Source organism: Delphinapterus leucas, chromosome 17 (assembly GCF_059928025.1).
Source record: "Delphinapterus leucas isolate spDelLeu-1000000601 "Yukka" chromosome 17, BTC_Dleu_Yukka2, whole genome shotgun sequence".
Taxonomy (NCBI): Eukaryota; Metazoa; Chordata; class Mammalia; order Artiodactyla; family Monodontidae; genus Delphinapterus; species Delphinapterus leucas.
The window spans coordinates 1,206,778-1,228,178 of NC_143145.1; the positions used below are offsets into that span (position 1 = coordinate 1,206,778).

At 53.5% G+C, this 21,401-nt stretch overlaps 1 protein-coding gene across 11 annotated transcripts in view; it reads left to right on the forward strand.

Moving 5' to 3' along the window:
• Positions 1–11,065: 11,065 nt before the first annotated feature.
• The window catches only part of TOP1MT (DNA topoisomerase I mitochondrial), a 40,349-nt gene continuing 30,013 nt past the window's right edge, over positions 11,066–21,401 (forward strand). For 10 of the 11 annotated variants that reach the window (XM_089898443.1, XM_089898449.1, XM_089898450.1 and 7 more), the window contains exons 1-3: positions 11,707–13,075; positions 18,225–18,343; positions 20,833–20,954. In XM_089898443.1, coding sequence (XP_089754569.1) covers positions 12,153–13,075; positions 18,225–18,343; positions 20,833–20,954 — 1,164 coding nt within the window. In that variant the 5' untranslated portion in view covers positions 11,707–12,152. Of the gene's footprint in view, positions 13,076–18,224; positions 18,344–20,832; positions 20,955–21,401 lie in introns of all 11 variants that reach the window. The other variant, XM_089898453.1, reaches the window with a different exon arrangement.

A 21,401-nucleotide genomic window follows, 5' to 3' on the forward strand; every position in this document is an offset into this window, starting at 1 on the left:
TCTCCCTGCAGGGTTGCCCCAGCGATGTGCCTCCGTCCAGGTCCTTTCATAATTTCTCTAGTTATGGTGACTCTGCAATGCACTCAAATTTCATGTGGGGCTCACCTCACCTAAGAACCCACCGTTTGTAGGGGCAGGAACACCAGACTAATAAGTAGCCCTAGTTTATCAAGTTCCGATAAAGTTCCAGCTTGTCCGTCCTCACCGTCTCCCCTCGGTGCAGAGCCCTAGGCTCCTTCTTTCCAAACGTGTGCGCCTGATCCGGCAGTTCCCCAGTGCTAAATCCTGTAAACTAAGCTCCTTGGCCCACCCTGGCCATCTGCAACAATAACAACTCCAAAATAAGGTAATTGTTAACTCCTGGGAAAATAAAAAGTAAGCACAGAATATAACCTGACTCAGCTGTGTATTTCAGGATGTCCTGGCATCTTGACCTCAGGACCATTACAACGAGTTTCTGTTAGGAAGAGGGGAGAGGGGAAGAGTGAAGAAGTGGGTGAGAGAAGCTGAAGCTTCATCCTCCTGAGGCAAAGTCAGTAGGTAAGGCCTCAGTTAGAAAACAGAATTCCGGATGCAGAAGTATGTTGTTCGGAACTGTGGAATTCAATACCAAATCGGCAGCTCAAAGAGTTACAAGAGGTCGCCCCTGGGGAGGGCGGTAGGGCACTGGAGGAGGCTCCTGTTTGGCTAATCGGGTCTTGTAGAGCTAAGGTTGGTGAAACTCTGCACCTTCTGTAACAAAGCAATCCCAAAGCTTAGTTTTGGAAGAGTGGATGTCTAGAAATGGACAACAAAAAACATCCAAAATAAAAGGTAACCATTAGAAGTGAAAAGATATTTCTAAATAAGGTTTGAAATAGAAGAAAGAACACAAACTTCACATTACCTAAAAAATAACTAGAAGGCTTCCCTGGTGGCGCAGTGGTTAAAGAATCCGCCCACCAATGCGAAGGACACAGGTTCAAGCCCTGGTCCGGGAAGATCCCACGTGCCGCGGAGCAACTAAGCCCATGCGCTACAACTACTGAGCCTGCGCTCCAGAGCCCGCGAGCCACAACTACTGAGCCCACATGCCACAACTACTGAAGCCCATGCGGCTAGAGCCCGTGCTCCGCAACAAGAGAAGCCACTGCAATGAGAAGCCTGCTCACCGTGATGAAGAGTAGTCCCCGCTTGCCGCAGCTAGAGGAAGCCTGTGCACAGCCAAAAATAAAAATAAATAAAAATTTAAAAACCCAGATCATCTTCAAAAATGCAAAGCAAGAAAAGAGACATTAAATAAATAAATAAATAAATAAATGCCCGTGACGCCAGGGCACACCTGCACAGTCACTGTCCAGCCCCAAACATCGGCAGGACACAGTGACCCACAGTGGTCATCTTAGTCCCATTCCTTTAGCCATCCATAGGCCTACACGCATGGGCTCAGGATGTAGTTGTGGCCAGTTGGGCAGGGGGGTCTTCAGAGGGCCCCTGGGAGAGCCCCACAGGAGGAGTAGTTTGTAACTTTTAGTTAAGGAAATAATGCAGGGAAACTAAATACTAGGGGAAAGAAGACCAAATTATATTCAAATGACATGATTGCATAATTTAAAATCCCAAGAAATTCAACCAAAAAGAAACCCCATTAGAACTAATTAGATAATTTGGTAAGGTAGCTAGTGTTAAGCTACGTTATGGACTGAATTTTCTCCACCTTCCAAATTCCTATGTTGAATCCCTAACCTCCAATGTGATAGGATTTGGAGGTGGGGCTTTTGGGCGGTGATGAGGGTTAGATGAGGTCATGAGGGTGGGGACCCCATGATGGGATTAGTGTCCTTGTAAGAGAAAAAGACACCAGGGAATTCCCTGGCAGTCCAGTGGTTAGGACTCCCTGCTTTCACTGCCGGGGGCCTGGGTTCGACCCCTCGTCAGGGAACTAAGATCCCACAAGCTGAGTGGCATGGCCAAGAAAAAAGAAAGAGAGACACCAGAGTTTGCTTTCTTAGCCATGTGAGGACACAGTGAGAAGGTGTCCATCTGCAAACCAGGAAGAGAGTCTTTACAAGGAGCTGAATAAGCTGGAACCTTGATCCTGGACTTAGCCTCCCGCAGTGTGAGAAGATAAATTTCTCTCCACAGCAGTACGCGGTAAGTGCCGATGGGCTCTGACTTACACTTTTATACTGATCGACACTTTGCAACTATGAGCCAGATAGGCTATCGATGCGAACGTGAACACCCAGATTTTCGAGTTGGGAGGAAAGTTGGGCTCTGTTCTGAGCCTCTGCAAGTTCCAGAGGAGGGCCTGGCCACCTGGAGTGTCACCAGCTTGCCCAAGACCCAGTGGCCGGAGAGAAGCCAGGACCCTTGCAGCGTCCAGCACCTTCTCTGCACACAGCCCGTTTCCTGGTAGGGACTGACCACGGGGAATGCCCCGAGTGAGCCAAAAATGCCATCAGGAGGAGGAGGTGGGACAGAGAAACCTAGAGAAAGCAGCTGATTCTAGAAAATTCCCACCTGGCCTGGATTGGGCCATTTTGACGGCTGCCTCGTCCCCAGGAGGTGCTGAAGAATTTGGGTCTGGGGTCTTTTGGTTCCATGCTAAATGTTGAATGACTTGGTGAAAAGTGGTGGCACTTCCATCTACCTTCTCTCTGGTCCCAAGTCTCAATTAGGGACAGTGCTGACACTGTTTATTTACATTTGCATTTTTTCAGAATGAGGGGCAGAGGAGTCAGGCTCTGGAGGCACAGGATTGGCAAAGAATTCCTTTACTCCTGTATTTGCTCACTGCTGTGGCATGCTAAGATTTTGGAGTTTTGGTGTGCGCCTGTGCTTACAGGGTAACGCAACATAAATGCAAGAATAAATAACCGTAAAGCCCGAAGGGAGCATGATATACTGCTGTGTGCAAGCCGCTTGTCTGTGACAAATGGCGTACCAGGCACCGCGAGACCACAGGAAGCCTTAATCAATGGAGATAATAGCCACCGATGCATCAGCCGTGCGGGTGTCACTGAGGGACCGACGCCAGAGAAGAATCAACGGAACGTGAAAAAGGGATTGTTTGTAAATACAATCAACAATTTTGTGTTCGTGAGAAAGCCATTCATCATTTGGAAACCACCTTTAGTAAAAGATGCACCTGGCTTCTCAGTGAGACGGGGCCATCAATCCCACCCAAGTCATGGGGCCAGCTCAGGGCTGTCAAAGGCCCGGGGAACAGACACACATATTTATTCTTATTTGAAGGCAAGTTGAGAGTCATTTGGGGAAAAAAAAAAAAAAAAAAAAAGAGCCACTGAGAGCATTGGCTGCAGAGGGCACCTGGAAAAGCCACCTGGGAGCAGAGAGAGTGCCTTAGAAGAGTCTTCTTCAGGGCGCCCAGCCCAGGGCCCTGGTGGGAGGGGCTCTGTGGGCCCTGAATACCCACCACACTCTGGACCCTTCCCAAGCCACGTCTGTGCTCTCGCCCCTCCTGGACACAGAGGTGCACGTGGGGAGGGAGGGAGAGGTCTGTCTCCAAGCAAGGACGGTGGCTTCTGGGGAAATGGCACTTTTCGGGAATGAGGTCCAAGGAAAGGGGGTGGGTACAGATTATTGTCCTTGTAAGTTTGGCATCGTGGCCTGGCTCCATGGACATTTTTCTGGCCACTTTGGGGAACTAGCTTTATCCTTTGAACAGTGCGAGGTGAGGATGCCCAGGGCTCCCCAGAGCATAGTGTTTACTTGTCTGATCCCTGGCAGACAGCTGAAGGCACCTGCATGTTCTCCCCCACTGAGGCCTCCCCACGACCTTCTGCAGAAAATCCTGCTGCCGAAGGACCACCCTGGGCTCTGGAGGAGTGGAGGCCAGGTGAGGCCAGGTGGGGAGCGGGCTGCAGGCAGGGCCACGTGTGGTGGGGCAGTCATGGGCAGACAGCTTGGCAGTTCATGGCAGTGCCAGGAAGAGGAGGAGCAGCTGGGCCAGATGCCCCCCAGAAACCTGGGGACGGACACGGTCCAAGGAGCACCCGTGAATGAGGCATCATCCCACATTGCTGATGGTCAGCGGGATAAGGCCAGGGAAGGTGGTGGTGGGTGTTGGAGACCTTGCTGGGGGCCGTCTCAGTGGGGTGTGGGGACAGAAGGCTGCCTTAACGGGGATCAAAAGTGAGCCAGAGGATGGGAAGTGGACCCACGTCTGGGGAGTTCTGCTTGGCAGGGGGCAGGGAACTGGTGGGACACGTGCTTGTGGGGTCAGGGGAGGGCTGAGAGCCTTCAACAGAGGTTCGAACAGTCCAACCACAGCGACAGGAGGAGGCAGAGGGATGGCAGACACAGGCAGGGCACACGTGGGGCTGGGAGGATGCGGACACTCCCTGTGGGCTGTTTCTATGTGTCGATGACATAGGAAGCAAGGCCCCCGCTGAGAGTGGGCCGAGGAGGGGTGCTGGAGGTCACAGGAGGCAAGGAGGAGGATGGCTAAGGACAGGGGGGTGGGGCTTCCTGGTGGGGCGGGGGCCCCAGCTGGCATGTGGCTGCCCAGAAGGCAGAGGGCTCGGTTTCACCAGGGTTTAAGGGGGTGAGAGGGCGCAGGCAGCCGAGTGATGCTTTGCATACTCAGCCTCACTGATGGGCTGTGACACCTATGAGAAGGAAAACACCCATCATTCCAAGGACTCATTCGTGACCCAATCCAGAAAGATTCAGATTCTGGATGGCGGTAACTCTGATGTCACAACTGAATACCTTGTTGTCAGACGGTTTTCGATATAAGTTATAAAGTGGTTTTTTTTTTTTTTTCTTCGTGGTACGCGGGCCTCCCACCGCCGCGGCCCCTCCCACCGCGGAGCACAGGCTCCGGACGCACAGGCCCAGCGGCCACGGCCCACGGGCCCAGCCGCTCCGCGGCACGCGGGATCCCCCCGGACCGGGGCACGAACTCGCGCCCCCCGCACCGGCAGGCGGACTCCCAACCACTGCGCCACCAGGGAAGCCCTATAAAGTGTTTTTGACACCTGCCCAGTCAGTCAACTGACAACAAGGCTCTTACCCCAAATCTGGGACCACCTAGACATAGCTAACCTCGAAAATATATATCATTGGAAAATATGCATCCTTTATTTACCAAGCAAAAAAGAGGCATAATTCAGTGGAACCAAAGCTTCCTTTTCCCTGAAAACCTGTTTCTATTTTCCACGCATGACTAATTTTTAATCTCAGTGACTGAGCGGTAATGCCATTGTCACTGATGCTGACAAGGGGGTTTTTAAAGAAGCATGTGATAGATGTTGCCTTCATGGTATCCTTTTTTGGTTATCGTTCCGTGGCGTTCTGAATAAAATGAGTTCAGCCTCCGTGGGGCTCTAGCAAATCCAGGCGCAATTGTAGATTAGATGCCATCTTTATGCAAAGCTTCCGCAGCACACACTGGGCTGCCAGTGAGAGGCCGTCGACACGACAGAAGGCTTCCGTCTGGCCATTATTCACCAAAGCAGGAAAACAGCCATTTACCTAACGTCCATTTGTTAAGAAGGCAGGAAAATGGCATCTTTAATAACGTCAAACAAAAGCACCAGAACTTATAAAACAACAACCAAATTGTAAAGTAAGGAGCATGTTTGTAATAGCCTCCTCTGTTTTCACCAGAGGTATGTTTTTAGGCGGTTTTCCTGTGATGGGGTTTTAGGGTCAGAGGACAGCCCCACCCACGCAACCATGCAAACTGGAACCCTGGGTGTCATCCTCAACTCCTCTTGTCCCCACCTCCACCATCCTCCGCTGGCCGACCTCATTGCCGTCTCCCAGGAAACCAGGCACTGCGTCTCCCGCAGGCCTCTCTGCCCCAAGAACTGTCCTGCCCACTGAGGCTCATTCATCCCTCTAAATGCAACGGGAGCATGTTGTCTTTCCTAACCTGACAGTCCCCGCCCCCCCTCCACCTGCACCATCACATCCACGCCCCGCCGGTCCTTCCCCAATCCCAGCCCGCGCACGCAGGTGCACGTGCACGCTCACACACATACATGCACGCTCACACACCTGGGCCAAGATCTCCCGCGGGGCCCTTGACCCTGGGCTGCCTCCTCGTCGCTCCTACCCACCCTGCCAGGACCCAGCTCTGCGCCCCCCACCTCCCGCGCCGCCTACGACTGGTAGTTCGTGCCCCAGACCCCCAGCTGCCCTGCCGCGCAGGAGCCCCGCCCCACGCTTGCGCCTCCTGCCTTCCCGGCGGCCCCCGCGGCGCCGAGGCGCGGCACGCGGTGGTGGCGGCGCCGCGCACGCGCGGACCTGATGGCAGGAGATGGCGCGTCGGTAGACGGTGCGTTCGCTGCGGAGCCCGAGGCTTCGAGGAGCCGCAGGTGGGACTTCGGGAACGCGCGGCGGGTGGGGCCCGGAGGGGGACGTTTTCCCCAGTCTCCCCTTCTCCGCACGACCCAGCGTGGCCCGCGGGGCCTCCTGTGCCTGACCAGCTCCCTAGGAAATGGGCGTGGACCGGCGCTGACGCACGCAAATCCCTCGGTGCCCGGGCTCCAGTCCCCGCCGGAGGCCGCCCTGGAACCCGAATATCCGCCTTAGGGCCTGGGTTGCCCTCCTCGTGGAGCCGCCCGCCCCATTGCCTGAGTTCTGATCTGCCTTCTTTGTCTTTACCACCTGCTGGCGTTCATCTTGTTAACACCACGAGTTTACAGCTTTCTTTTCCTTTTCCTTTTGGTCTGATGCACCTAAAGCCATAAGTACTCAGCTGGAATTGGCAAACAGGCTGTTTTCAGTGCAGTTGTTGCCTGCCTTCAAGAGATAGTTAATTGTGACGTTTCAAAATATAAAGATAATGATACATAAAACGCGGCAAAATGCTCAGGACCTGTTAACTGAAACAGTTCTTGGAGACTGTTTCTGTAGTAATGAGGTCAAGAATGACACGCATCTCCTGGTGCGCCTGTTCTATAGAGACCTTGGGAACGGTGGGCCTTTGCTCTTCTCTTAGTCTCTTAGTCTCTTAGGGTTGATGTGAGTTAGCTGTTGATCTGTTTTAGATGTAGACTCAGCCAGTAGGACCACCGGCCACAGGCATGACAGGCCATAGAATGTCCCTGCACATGGGCCCAGGCTCACCTCCTTTCCGCCTGGCCTGCTCCTTACCTGGGGTCCTCTTTGATGCATCTCAGCTCTGTTTTCTCACAGTTGGAGACACGCGATTACAGGTAAAGAAGAGGCTATGGGAGATGGTCAAATGTCCGATTTGAAGCCATTCTCGGTGAAGGATGAGGTTGCCCTCACAAGGTAACTGAATGTTTTTGGGAAGAAGTGGCCTTTGCTTAGTGGATGTGATTTTTATTAACGAGCTGGCTCACCTCTTGAAATGCCCTAGTCTAATTGACCCCATCCCTGCACTAGTGGAAAATGGGATGGGAAGAGTGTGTGCACACAGACGTGGCCCAGGTGGTGTCAAGCAAGGAGTCTGGTGTCAGGCTGGGGAGGGAGAGGGCGGGGTGATCCTGTCGCTTTCCTGTGCAGTTTGTATTTCTTCAAGCCAGAGACATCGTTTCAATGTTGGCTTTACATTTCCTCCCTTGGGATTTGCATTAAAATTTGTTTTTCATTAAAGGAAGAGGGAGAATACTGACCAGATGAACCTAGAAAACCGGAAGAAACAGAAAGTGAAGGAGCCAAACCAAAAACATCAGGGAAGATGTGGGAAAGACCAGGTTTGAATTTTTCATTTACTGTTAATGTTCTGTTTTTAAACTTAACAGGCTTCAGTAAGTTAAATTCTTCATTTTTTTAAATCTGTAAGCCTTTCTTAGTCTCTATGGCATTTTGATAGCTTTAAAAATGTACACTTTGTGTGTAAAGTACATTTATTTCTAATTTCGGAAGGCGCGCTGCTTTCTGTGTTGTGCCTGGGCCTTGGAATCAGTTCTGGGAGGGGTGGGTTTGGTTACGCATTACTCAGAATCCTTTGAGTGGCTGCCACCCTCTTGCTGAGTTCTAAGGACCCGGAAGCTGCCGGCTGGGGGCGTCGTGGTGTCCTGGACCTAACTTGCTCACTTCCTGAGGGTCACGTTTGCTCTTCCCAGGGGCCACTTCAGGACACATTGGTGGTGGTCTTTTTAGTGTTTTAACGGAAGTTCTAACCATTACTGCAACGTGGAAATGTTCTCAGTAAAACTCCCTGTCTTCTTGTGACTCGTAGCAGTGCCTGAAGGAAGAAAGTACATTCTCCATTTCAGAAGATATCAGGTAGGGTTTGTTCTGTGTCCCTTTCCTTTGTGCAGGAGGTGAGGTAGGGTGGTGAGGATGCAGCAGTGGGAGGGGCAGCGACATCACCTTCAGTCCTGAGTCTGGCCTTGGCATTGGAATTGGGACCTGCACTCCCTGTTTTTATCCAGTCTTTGCTCTCACTTGAGCAGAAGTGAAGAATCTGGTAGAACCACAGAACGACTGGTAATGGGAGCTGCTGGCTGCCGCGCAGGAAATCAGTCTTTTGCGCGTTCTGTGAAGGCCTTCTGTGAAGGCCGAGGACTGGCCCCCTCCATCTGCTGTCGGTCCTCTCTTTTGTGGTTTTTATTTTATCAATAAATAAAAGATCTTGTCAGAAATAATTGTAAACTAGGTAACAATCAACATAACCACATCTTTTTCAAAGAATAGAACCAAAAATTGTTTAAAAGGCATTAGGCATATGGTTGTCTCTGACCTTTCTTTACCTCTCCTGTTTTCTACCACTTTCTTGTCTCAGAGGATCGTATAAATAGCTCTCTTTGTCCAGTAGAACAAAGAAAAAACCTGATGGAAAAAAACCGTGGTAGGTTTTGCTTTTGGAAACTTTGGTGTTGGAAACACGTGTGGCTTGATGACAGGATTTGCGTATCAGTTCATGGTGAAAGGAGTCCAGGCTTCAGAATCAGGCAGTTGAAGCTCTGTTGTTCTAAATAGTATTTCCAGTTTTGAATGAAGCACCTGGCCTCGGAGTACAGGATTAGTTTAATTTGATGTTTTCTCTGAGTCATGTCAAATCATGTTTATTAGTTTCCCGTAATCGGGTGGGGGGGAGTGGGGTGGGGGGAGGGTGGGCCCCTCCCTTTTCTGGCTGCCGTTTGCTCCCTCCCTCCCTGCTGGACCCCCGCTGTGAGTGGTGGATGAACTTCTGAGCAGGCCCCTGGGTATGCAGCTCACACACCATCGACGTGGGGATCGTTACGGTGAAGTGTCTCAGATGTTAAATGTTGCTGAAATTTTACAGAACTGCTTGGCCAGACAGACAGAAGCGTGTGCGACCTAGGTCTAGCTTGTGGGCCTCATCGTGCGGCCCCCGTGCTGTGAACAGAGGCAGGATTTCTCCTGTGCCTGGTGTTCTGTCCCAACTCTTCTTTTTCTCTCATGGAAAATGTCAGAAATTTTGGGAAACCTTCCTTTTGTGTTTGTTTTTGTTGTGATAACATTCACATAATGTAAAATTCGTCATTTTAACCGTTTCAGGGTGTACAGTTCCTTGGTACCAAGGACGTTCACAGTCTCGGGCAGCTATCAGCACGATCTAATTCCAGAATTTTCTCATCACCTCAAAGGGAAACCCCATACCCCTCATTTCCCTCTTCCCCCAGCCCCTGACGACCTCTCATCAGCCTTTTATTTGTACGAATTGGCCTGTCCTGGGTATGTTGTACAAGTGGGTCATACAATATTTGTCCTTTTGTGTCCGGCTTCTTTCACTTAACATATTTTCAAGATTCATCCACATTGTAGCACGTATCAGCACTTCATTTTTATTTATGTAAAAAATTATTTACTTATTTTTGGCTGTGTTGGGTCTCCGTTGCTGCGTGCAGGCTTTCTCTGGTTGTGGCGAGCGGGGGCTGCTCTTTGTAGCAGTGCGTGGACTTCTCATTGTGGTGGCTTCTCTTGTTGCAGAGCACGGGCTCTAGGTGCGCAGGCTTCATTAGTTGCGGCATGCAGGCTCAGTAGCTGTGGCTCACGGGCTCTAGAGCGCAGGCTCAGTAGTTGTGGCACACGGGCTTTGTTGCTCCACTGCACGTGGGATCTTCCTGGACCAGGGCTCGAACCTGTGTCCCCTGCATCGACAGGCAGATTCTTAACCAGTGCGCCACCAGGGAAGCCACAGCACTTCATTTTTATGGCTGAAAATATTTTACTGTTTGAGTATAGCGCCTTTTGCTTATCCGTTCATCTGTTGATGGACATTTGGGGTTGTTTCCACCTTTGGGCTCTTGTCAGTATTGCTGCTGTGAACATTCCCTCACAGTATTTGTATGAACACCTAGGAGTGGAGTTGCTGTGTCTCGTGGTAGTTGTTTGCCTCGCTCCGGCACTGCCACACTGTTTCCCGGGGTGGCTCCACAATTTTACATTCCCACCAGCAGCGTACGAGGAGCTTGAGTTCTCCACACGCCTGCCAGCACTTGTTATTGTCCATCTTTTCGCTGTAGCCATCCTAGTGGGTGTGAAGTTGGTCAGTCGCCTGGTCGCGGGCCTCCCTTGCCCTCTGTAAGCCAGTGCTTGGCCCCCCAGGGCCTGTCCCCGTGGCGGTGTTTGGGTGGCAGCTGCAGGGCCTGCCCCACGCTCCTGCTCGGGCCTGTTGTGTTTGATCTCTCTGTTTAGTTTGGGTTTTGTTTCTGAATGTGTTTCTCGCAATTACTGTTTCTTCAAGGCTACTCTTGAAGGACCGTTTTTCTAAATTGACCGTTTTTTTTTTCCTTTAATTTTTAATTTTTTTGGCTGCGCAGCACACGGGATCCTAGGTCCCCAAGCAGGGAAGCGTGGAGTCTTAAGCATGGACCACCAGGGAAGTCCCATGGCAGTCACAGTATTGACAGGGGCCGGGGGTGGGCAGAGGTGGACCTGGTGGGTGACAGGGCTGGCTGTGCCATCCGCTCTTTCTGCAGCCCCCGCGGGTCTCCTGTCGGCAGGACGTGTGCCAGGGGTGCTTTTGCAGCTGCCAGCAGCTCCTTAGTGTCAGACTGGAGTTGCGCTCATTCACCCCCTGCCCACAGATGTCCTGTGAATATGCTCATGTTCACCAAACATGTTGTGAAAAATAGAGAGTCCACTGAAAAGACTGGAGACTCTGTAGTCTGTAATGTAGGTTATTTATCTGTTTTCAAAATGGTAGGCTTTCTAAGTGAGCAGCAGATTTATGTATTTACGTATGGTTTTGTATTCCAGATCTGCACAGACCGCCAAGCCTGTGAAGACGCATAACAGTGAAAAGCTTTGCAAGGAAAAAGGCCAGGTAACGTCTTCAGGTGTGATTCTCGTGAGCAGCTTTCTAGGCGCTCGTGCTTGCGTGTTTATTCTTGCAAGTGTAAGAAGACAATGGATGGGGATTTCCCTGGCAGTCCAGTGGTTAAAACTCCATGCTTCCACTGCAGGGGGCATGAGTTCCATCCCTGGTACCGTGCGGCGTGGGCAAAAAAAAGACAATGAATGACCTTACTGTCTGACTTTCTTTCTTTTTTTAAAAAAATATTTTATTTATTTATTTTTTATGGCTGTGTCAGGTCTTAGTTGTGGCACGCAGGATCTTTTGCTGCAGTGCACGGGCTTCTCTCTAGTTGTGGCATGTGGGATCCAGAGCATGTGGGCTCTGTAGTTTATGGCACACAGGCTCTAGTTGAAGCGCATGAGCTCAGTAGTTGTGGCACGTGGCATTAGTTGCCCCATGGCATGTGGGATCTGAGTTCCCCAACCAGGGATTGAACCCGTGTCCTGTGCATTGGACAGCGGATTCTTTACCACTGGACCACCATGCAGATCCCCTGTCTGACTTCCTAATAGGAATGTATTGTGAAATGAGTCTGTGGAGCCTGGGTGGGGGAAGTGGCATTGGAATAGCTGCTCCTCCTGTGCCCTTTCCCAGTGGGGTTTGTTCCCCGGGGGCAGTGCACTGCCCTGGGTTCCACTTCTGACAAGGGCCAGGAGGGCTGAGACACAGAAGCTATTTTCTGAAGCTCCTTTGGAGGCAGTAGAGGCGCATAGTCTGGATTTGTTGCTCCTCTGATGGAAGCCTCTGTGGGGAAGGGCAGGGCAGGATGTGGTGAGTAAAGCAGTCACTGGGGTCTGCGACCTGGGTGGGTGCTGCCTGTGGGGTGTGGCCCACTCACAGTGTGCTCTCTCTCCTGCACAAGGTTCCGAGGCTACAAGGCCCTGGGGACGAGAGGAAGATGGCCCTTGGTGATCTCCAGGTGTCCTCTGAGGATGGGGCACTGCAGGCTGTGCCCAGTGGCCAGGATGGTGGGAAGGCTGTGTGGCCCAGCACCCTGGGAGAGGGAGACAAGGAGCAAGTGGGCGCAAGCCAGGGAAAGGATGGGGTGAAAGTGAAAAGCAAACAGAAAAAAAAAAAGGAGAACATATCGGAAGAGCAAAGGCGGGAAGGGCTTAAGGAGAAAGGTGCTGGGAGACAGACCAAGGCTTCGAAGCTGGAGGAGGGCAGCGGGGACTGGAGGGGTGCATGTGGCCACAGCAGGAGGGCGCCTGCGGAGAGGGGGCGCGGGCCCAGCAGGGAGGCGGTGCATGGAGGCGATGGGGACGCGGGAGCCGAGAGCCGCAGGGAAGATGCCGAGAGCCGCAGGGAAGACGCGCAGACGGAGGCGGAGGGAACGTCCACGACGGAGCAGCTAGCCTACACCGAAAAGGTGGGAGAGTTGGTGGGGAGGAAGCAGCTACGAGGGAATATCGAGGAGGGGAAAGACATGTGGGCTGGAGAAACTAAGAAAGAAGAAAATGAAAAATGTGATGCTGGTAACGAGTCCGCATCAGAGACTGTGGTTTCCAAAAAAGTCAAAAAAAGGAAGAAGGACAACGTGGGCGGAGCAGGGGCTCCGGAAGCAAAGGAACAGAGACAAGGGGATGGGGAGCTGGGGAGGGATGGGCGCGCGGAGAGGGCCATCAGGTGTGGACTGGGCCACCCCGGGAAGGACGTACGGTGGGAGAAGCGACGGAGAGAGGAGATAAGTCGGTGTGGCCTGGAGCAGGGCAGAGGCCAAGAGGAGGAGCCGGTCGGTGCAACGTCCCGAGGGAGAGACAGGAAAAGGGACCACGAGGCCACCAAAGGGCCGGAGGAGGAGGGAGAAGGCAGGTGGAGATGGTACGCTGGCCCCGCCCCCGCCCTGGCCCCGGCCCCGCCCCCACTGCCCATCACCGCCCCCACTGCCCATCACCACCCCCTGCAGACCGTGCCCCGCCCCTCACCCGGTCACCACCCCTGTAGCCCCGCCCCGGGCTCGGCCCGCTTCCGCCCCACCCCCACCCGTGGTCTCTTTCACGCCCACGTGTGGGCATAAAGAGAAGGTGGCTGTAAGTGCTGGCTTTTGCTGCGGCTGTGGGCCTGTCGGGGAGGCGTGGTGGGTAACGCCAAAATACTGTAGGGCGGGGGCAGCTTTGAAATGTAGGTGTTACCGGGTGCTAGTGAGAACCAGCGTCCGTGATGCACTTGGCTCTGTGTCTCCATTGCTTTTGGCCAGTCCTTGGCGAGGTAGGTGCTGTTATCTCCACTTACCAGGTTAGGAAACTGAGGTACAGAGAGGTTAAGCAACTTGTTCGTGGTCACAGGGACACTAAGCAGAGGAGCACACATTGGACACCGCCGTCTTAACCATTCCTCCTGGGCCGTCTAGCCTGCAGCCACCAGCCGCGTGTGGCTGTGAGCTCCTGAGATGTGGCTGGTCCCGGTGGGGACATGCTGTGGGTGTAAAGTTCATGCTGACCTCAAATAGTAGGAAAAAGAATGTGAACTTATTTTTTATATTGATCACACATTGTAGTGACAATATTTTGGTTGAAATTAAGTATATTGCAAAAAATCAAATCGGTTTAAAATTCACTTGTGGCTTGTGTCACATTCCTGCTGGTCAGTGCTGTTTCACACCTTGTGAGGGGTGCGGCAGAGGCCGCAGGTGAGGCTGCCAGCTTTGGGATCAGAATGGTCTTTATTGGTATCAGATCCTGCTTTCAGCAACGATATGATTCTGGGGAAATTAGATTTTCTGAGCCTCTTTTTTCTTGTATGTGAAATGGGGTACTCTTTGTGGAGTTGCTAGTATGAGGAGACATGTGAAGGCTTATGAAGTGGGTGGGTGTGAAGTGGTCTCTCATTGTGGGTTCAATTTGGATTTCCCGGATGGGTAAGGATGTTGAGCATCTTTTGTGTTTATTGACCGTTTGTATATCTTTGGAGAAACGTCTGATCAGTTTCTTTGTCTATTTTTTTTTTTTAGTTGGGTTATTTGTCTTTTTATTGTTGAGATGTAAGTATTCTTTATATATTCTAAACACTAGATTCATCAGATACATGATTTGCAAACATTTTTTCCCTTCCTGCGGGTTGCCTTCTCATTTTCTTGATGGTGTCCTTTAAAGCACAAAGGTTTGAAATTTTGATGAGTCCACTTTAGCTGTTTTATTTTTCCTTGCTTGCACTTTTTAAAAAAAAATTATTTTATTTTTGGCTGCGTTCAGTCCTTGTTGCTGTGTGTGGGCTTTCTCTAGGTATGGCGAACGGGGTCTACTCTTCTTTGTGCTGTGCTGGCTTCTCATTACAGTGGCTTCTGTTGTTGCAGAGCACGGGCTCTGGGCTCGTGGGCTTCAGTAGTTGCGGCATGTGGGCTCAGTAGTTGTGGCATGTGGGCTCAGTAGTTGTGGCACATAGGCTTAGTTGCTCTGCAGCATGTGGGATCGTCCCAGACCAGGGATCAAACCCGTGTCCCTTGCATTGGCAGGCGGATTCTTAACCGCTGCGCCACCAGGGAAGTCCCTGTTAAATCAGAATGTGAGTTCTCTAACCTTGTTTTTCTCTTTCAAGATTGTTTTGGTTATTCTGGATAGCTTGTATTTCCATGTGAATTTTAGGATTGGTTGTCAATTTCTGCAAAGAAGCCAACCTTTTGATGGGGATTGGGTTTTTCTGTGGATCACTTTGGGGAATATTGCCATCTTAGCAAAATGAGTCTTCCAATCCATAATTATGGGATGACTTTCCATTTACTTTGATCTTCTTTAATTTCTTTCGGCATGTTTTGTAGTTTAAAGTGTACAAATATTTTACTTCTTTGGTTAAGTTCATTCCTAGCTATTTTCATTTTTTGGTGCTACTGTAAATGGAGTTGTTTTGTAATTTTCTCAGGTAATTCACTGCACGTGTAAAGAAAGCAAACCAATTTTTGTATATTGATCTTGTACCCTGCGACTTCGCTGAATTAATTTATTAGCCCTAATAATTTTTTGTTGTTGTTGTAGAATCTGGTGGGTTTTCTATACACAAGATCCTGCCATCTGCAAATAAAGACAGTTTACTTCTTCCTCTCAAATTTGGATGCCTTTTACGTCGCTTTCTTGCCCGTGTGCTCTGGCTAGAACCTCCAGGACCGTGTTGACTAGCAGTGTCCAGTTCTGATCTTGGGGCCATGGCACCTTTGAGTATGATGTAGCTGTGGGGTCTTTAGCTGCTCTGTCTCAGGTTGAGGAGGGTCCCTCCATCCTAGTTTGTTGAGTGTGGCTTTTTGCTTTTATCGTGAAAGGGTGTTGGGTTTTTTTGTCAGATGCTTTTTCTGCATCTCTTTAGAGATTTTACAGTTTTTGTCCCGCCACATTCCCGTTTACTAAATTGCAGTCTGAATTTAAAACACAGTGGCTTCAGCATTCTGTGGAAGGAACAGTGGGCCTGGGCTAGAATGTACTTCCTGATTTTAGAAGGATTATAGGAGAGAATATGTGCAAGGCCTCTAAGCGCACTTGGCAGAAGGTGGGCCTCAAGGAGTACCGGCTGCTGCAGTCCTAGTGCATATGTCCAGCCAGCGGATGCGCAGCTTATTCCAAAACGGTGATGACCAGCACCGTGGCCCGCCTGGGTGCTGAGATCCAGCCCTTGCAGCCATGCAGCTGTGTGCCAGTGCTTCAGCCCCCAGATGTCAGCGGGGACTGCGGAGTTGGTGGCAGTAGTGGGGGTTAGTGAGGATGTGGGCTTGTCTCTGCTGCATTCCTCTGGTGGCGGGAGGCGCGGCAAACGTGCCTGGGCCGCTGTGTACTCTCTGGGTGGGCACTGACAGGTGTGCACCTGTCCACTTCCCACAGTCCCTAAGCCGCATCTTACAGATGCAGGGGAATTGGACACCTGCCCAAGGCTGACAAATGGTGGAGCCCTGTCCACTGCTGGCTCAGGGCCCACGGATGGGCATCGTGGCCTGCTCCAGACCGGGACTGGCCCTGGAGGGCTAGCAGCTGGATCGTGCTGCCCAGGGCGGAAGTGCGGGTCAAACCCAGGGACAGTGAGTGCGGGAGGGAGGGCTCAGCTGCACAGGGGTGAGAGGTAGTAAGGGGCTGGTCTGCAGTGATTGTGTTACAGGACTTGCAGGAGGCCGCGTGGGCCTGAATGAAGGCGCCCCTGGTGTTTGCACATCGTATCCTTGCACAGCTTCACTTGTCAGGCCCTCTGACAGTGTGGAAGCGCCCCTCTTCCATGTCTGGCCTGGTGTGCTGGGCGAGCGTATGATCACAGAGGACCCACCAGGTGCCCTCGGGAGCTGGGGGGCGGAGGGAGGTGGGCAAGCGCTAAAGCCCTGTGCCGGCCCCTCGCGCAGCTCCCAGGCGGCCTTCCGGGAGGAGCCTCGGGCTGGTCATGGGCCAGAGCTTCGGGACGGAGGGGTCGGCGGGACTGGACTTGAATCCAGGGCCTGTCTGCAGTATCAGGAGGCAGGCCTGAGAGCACAGGGAAGCGGGCGGAGGAGCAAGGCGGGGACAAGGGACCGGGCGGAACCACCGTGTGCCTGCCCAGTGCCGCTGTGCAGCCTGCAGGAGGCCAGCGCAGTCCTCGTTCATCCACCAAGCCCGCCAAGTGCGCCGGGGCGGGGTGGGGCCGGCCCGAAGATGAGGGGCAGGGCGGGTGCGCCGGGCCTTTGCACGTGGGGGGCAGGTTCTCGCTCCCGGGGCTTAAGAGGGCAAACGCAGGGTGCGCCCCGATGCCCCCCCCAAGGCCCCCAGACCCGGCGGAGGGTCGTCAGCTGAGTCCAGTAAGGTGGCCGAAGACCCTGGGCGGAGGCTCCGGAAGGGCACATCCATGCTCCTCCCAGACATCTGACCGTTGCATTCGGGCGGGATGGCAGTGCAGGGGGGAGCGCATGTTGCTCTTCGGTTTCCCCAAAGGGGATCTGGGACCACAGATGCAGCACGTGCCCCGTCTCACGCCTGCTCCCCTGGGGGCCCCCATTTGGGAGTTTCTTCCCCCACTGTTTTTTTGTTTTGGTAAGTTCTGTTGCTCATGTAGCTGTGCCTGGCCTAAGCACCGCAGTGTTTGGTTTTGAACTTGATACGTGTGTGGTCTCACACTGGCCTCTCATTCCATGTTGGATTCTCAGTTCCTCCATTTCCAGGAGCTTTTGGTCCATTCATTCTTTGCACGGGCACATAGCCCGTGATCAGTTCCCCTTAGTGGCTTTTGTGCTGCGACCTGAGGCTTGCTTCTGCCCACAGCGCTCCCAAGCTCTTTCCTGCGGGATGTGGGCAGAGGCCCTGTGGTCACATGGCGGGTGAGTTGTGGCGGGTGTGGAATAGCGGGAGGGAGGTGGGGATCTCCTGTGCGTGAAATGCCACCTTTCCAAAGAGCAGGCTGGGTTCACACCCTTACGGGGCTGCGCTCAGGGTTCCTGTTGGAGTTCTGACGTCATTAACTGAGTGCTTCCAGATGGTGTCTCACCGCGGTCTAACTGGTCTCCTTCTGTGACCTAAGTCCTATCAGTACTTCCACTTTACCGCCAGGGGCCAGAGATTGGCCTTGATCACGGAGTCCCGTCTGCCTCTGGGGGCCCGGGCCCTGCTGGTGGGGGTGGGAGGGGCGGTGTCCCGGGAACAGAGGGGTCGGGCCCAGGTGTGGAGCTGGGCTGCAGTGGCCGCTTCGCTGGTGCACCTTCGCTAGAAGCGTTCCGAAAAGAGCCGCAAAGGACAGGTGCGCAAGATTGCGAAAGTAGGTTGGAGCCAGACCTGGGGACGCTGGGGCGGTCCTGAAGCGACCCAGCTGGGGGAGCTTCTCTGCCCCTTTTCCTCCAGGTCAGGGAGGTGTGCTTGTCTAACGAGAGGCGTGGTCTGAGGTCAGGCAGGGTCAGTCACCGCACCCCTAGGGGGATGACCCCTCCTGTTGCTTACCTAGCTCAGCTGGGAGGTGGTCACGGGGCGTCCAGAGGGATGTGCGGGGAGGACCTGTGCTCAGGTGTGGCGTGAGAGTCGGAACCTTCTCATGTGTCCTCCAGGTGGGAAGAGGAGAAGGAGAGCCCAGGTGGCGTGAAGTGGACGCAGCTGGAGCACAGAGGCCCATGGTTCGCACCCCCGTATGAGCCGCTTCCTGAGGGAGTTTGCTTCTACTACGATGGTGAGGACTGCGTGGGTGGCTCGAGTGACTGTGGCCAGGGACCTGCTTCTGCACCTGGTAACTGGCGGCCACCCAGGCCTGCTCTGTTGGTGGCTCTCCCACTGGGGTCTGGGCTGACCCGTGCACCTGGGAGACACTGGCCCTTTGCTCAGGAGCCAGGCTAGGCTGCTTCCAAGTCTGCAGTTCAGAGGCTCCCTGAGACATCAGGGGGGCCCTGCCCATCTGCAGCCTGGTACCCTCTCAGAACTGCCGTGCTTGCGGGGGTGGGGGCTGCACATCCAGTGCCCGATGAACCAGGCGGTGTCCTTGAACTCGCCCAGCTTGGTTCTGCCACCCCTGCCTTCCTGCTGTGCTGGCCCACGTGGGCCTGCATCCAGAAGGACCTTCTGGGGAAGGGCCTGCATCTCTGGGTCCCTGGGTGCTTGGAGCAAGCTGCCTGCAGGCTCCCAGCTGTTACCGTGGGCATGTGCTGACTGGCCCGACCCCGCACTGCCCCTCCCCTGGGCCCTGGCCCTCTTCCTCTCCACCCCTCTGGTTAGGAGCGTCTGCTTAGTTGTTCTTTTGTTGTTCATTCTTTTGGCTGCGTTGCTGCACGTGGGCTTTTCTCTAGTTGCAGCAAGTGGGGCTTCTCTTATTGTGGAGCACGGGCTCTAGGCGCGTGGGCTTCAGTAGTTGCAGCGTGCGGGCTCTGGAGCACAGGCTCAGTAGTTGTGGAGCACGGGCTTAGCTGCTCTGCGGCCTGTGGGATCTTCCCGGACCAGGGCTCGAACCCGTGTCCCGTGCATTGGCAGGTGGATTCTCAACCACTGCGCCACCAGGGAAGCCCCTTCTGCTTAGTTTTGTGCTGCTAGTTTGACCTGTTTCCCCTCATTTTCTGCATCTCTGCTAGGGTAAGCCTTCTGAAGGTGGCCCTCCGCCTCTCCTGGGTCAGACCAGGCCCTCGGCAGGGCATGCGTGGGCACTGCACACAGGCCAGCCTTGGTCGCTGGCAAGTCGTCCCGGCTCCTGCCAGGCGCTGCCACAGGGAGGCCTTTGTGGACGGCAGGAAGGACTGCCTCCCCTCCTTCCCCTCCTCTCTCGCTGGGGCTCTTGTAGTGCTTGCCTCCTTGGGGGATCTGGTGACCCCGTGGGCTCCTGCTGGGTCACACGTGCCTGTCCCTGGGGGACACTCGGCCAGCACACACAGCCACACTTTTTCTTTGTTTACCGCGACTCCATCGACGTGGGTGTTGGTTTAGAATCTGGTTTTCCGAGCTAGACTAGATTCCGTGACTGTCAGAGCCCGCCCTGTGCCTCGTGGGCACCTGGGCGGCCCAGACTTGGGGAGGGGGCGCTCGCAGGGCAGGAGCTGAGCCCCTCGGGCTTTGGCTGCTCAGCTAGTTCTCTGTCCTCCCGAGAAGCTGGTTTTGGGAAGAATTGTGCTGTTTTATCCCAAGTGCCTTTTGCTTACTATCAAAGTAACGTATATTTGTTTTTCCAACGTTTGTGATAAAAATCTTCAGACATACACAACAGTTGAGAGAACTCCGTGGTGAAGCCCCCGCTGGCCTTTGCGCTGCTCTGCTGCATCCCTGCCCTCCACTGAGCCGTCTCTCATACTGATTCTTGGAGTAAAATGTCGGAAGTCATTGGGCAGATGGGAGGGTGTTTAAAAGGTTGCAGCTGCTACAGTTATTCACATCTTTCTGCTTCGGAGCCCTAACCTTTGTCTTACTTTTACGTTACGTGGCGATGTGTGTCCTAAAACTTCTCGTGTTTTTCTACTTTTTTTTTTTTTTTTTTTTTTTTGCGGTACGCGGGCCTCTCACTGTTGTGGCCTCTCCCGTTGTGGAGTACAGGCTCCGGACGCGCAGGCTCAGCGGCCATGGCTCACGGGCCCAGCCGCTCCACGGCATGTGGGATCTTCCCGGACCAGGGCACGAACCCGTGTCCCCTGCATCGGCAGGTGGACTCTCAACCACTGCGCCACCAGGGAAGCCCTCTACTTTTTTTTTTACGGTACGCGGGCCTCTCACTGTTGTGGCCTCTCCCGTTGCGGAGCACAGGCTCCAGACGCGCAGGCTCAGCGGCCATGGCTCACGGGCCCAGCCGCTCCACGGCATGTGGGATCCTCCCGGACCGGAGCAGGAACCCGCGTCCCCTGCATTGGCAGGCAGACTCCCCACCACTGTGCCACCAGGGAAGCCCCTTCTCCTGTTTTTCAACTGTAAATTTCCATGTAAGCGTAGCAGCAAAGTAAATCATTAAAGCAGTATAAACGTGAGCGATTCTGGCCGTTGACGCCTCTACAGAGGCCTGGCCTGTGCTCCAGGATGCTTAAGCCACACCTGTGCGTGGCTGTGCTTGTCTTCTTAAATTTAGAGCCTTCTCCTGAACTAAAAACGTTGGCTATGTTACGATACAATATGACGTGTGTAACCAAGTGTGACTTAAGGGGCAGGACGTTGTGGGTCGGCTCCCTAAATCAGTGTATCTTCCGGCGTCTCCAGGGAAGCCCATGGAGTTGAGCTTAGCAGCTGAGGAGGTTGCCACGTTTTATGGGAAAATGCTGGATCACGAATATACAACAAAAGAAGTTTTCCAAAACAACTTCTTTAGCGACTGGCGGAAGGTACGTGCTGCGCGGCCGCGGTCTCTTGGTGTCGGCCTGCTGCTGTCAGATGCTTGCCCACCCTCACTTCTCTCCAGTGGCTGGAAGCCCAGGCAGAGCCGAGCTTGGAATCCCTAGGAAAGGGAGGTTGCGGGGTGCCAGGAGTGGCATTTCCTGGACCCTAGGAAACAGAGATACTCGTTGGCAAGCTATCTGAAGATAAGGTGCTAGTTGCTTTTTCTTTTCTCATTAAAAAAAAACAAAACTGGGTTCTGTGGGCATCTGCACTCATCTTGGCTATACCTGTGGACTCCGCCCTCATAAAGCGCACCCCAGACCCCCTTCCTGCTGCTTTGGGCAGGACACCAGTGCCGTGTGTGCCCCTTCCCGGCTGGCGGGCACCTGGGTTCTGCCACAGGGTGTGGTGCGGTCTCACAGCTACCCCTGCAGGGACCTGGGGGTTGGTGG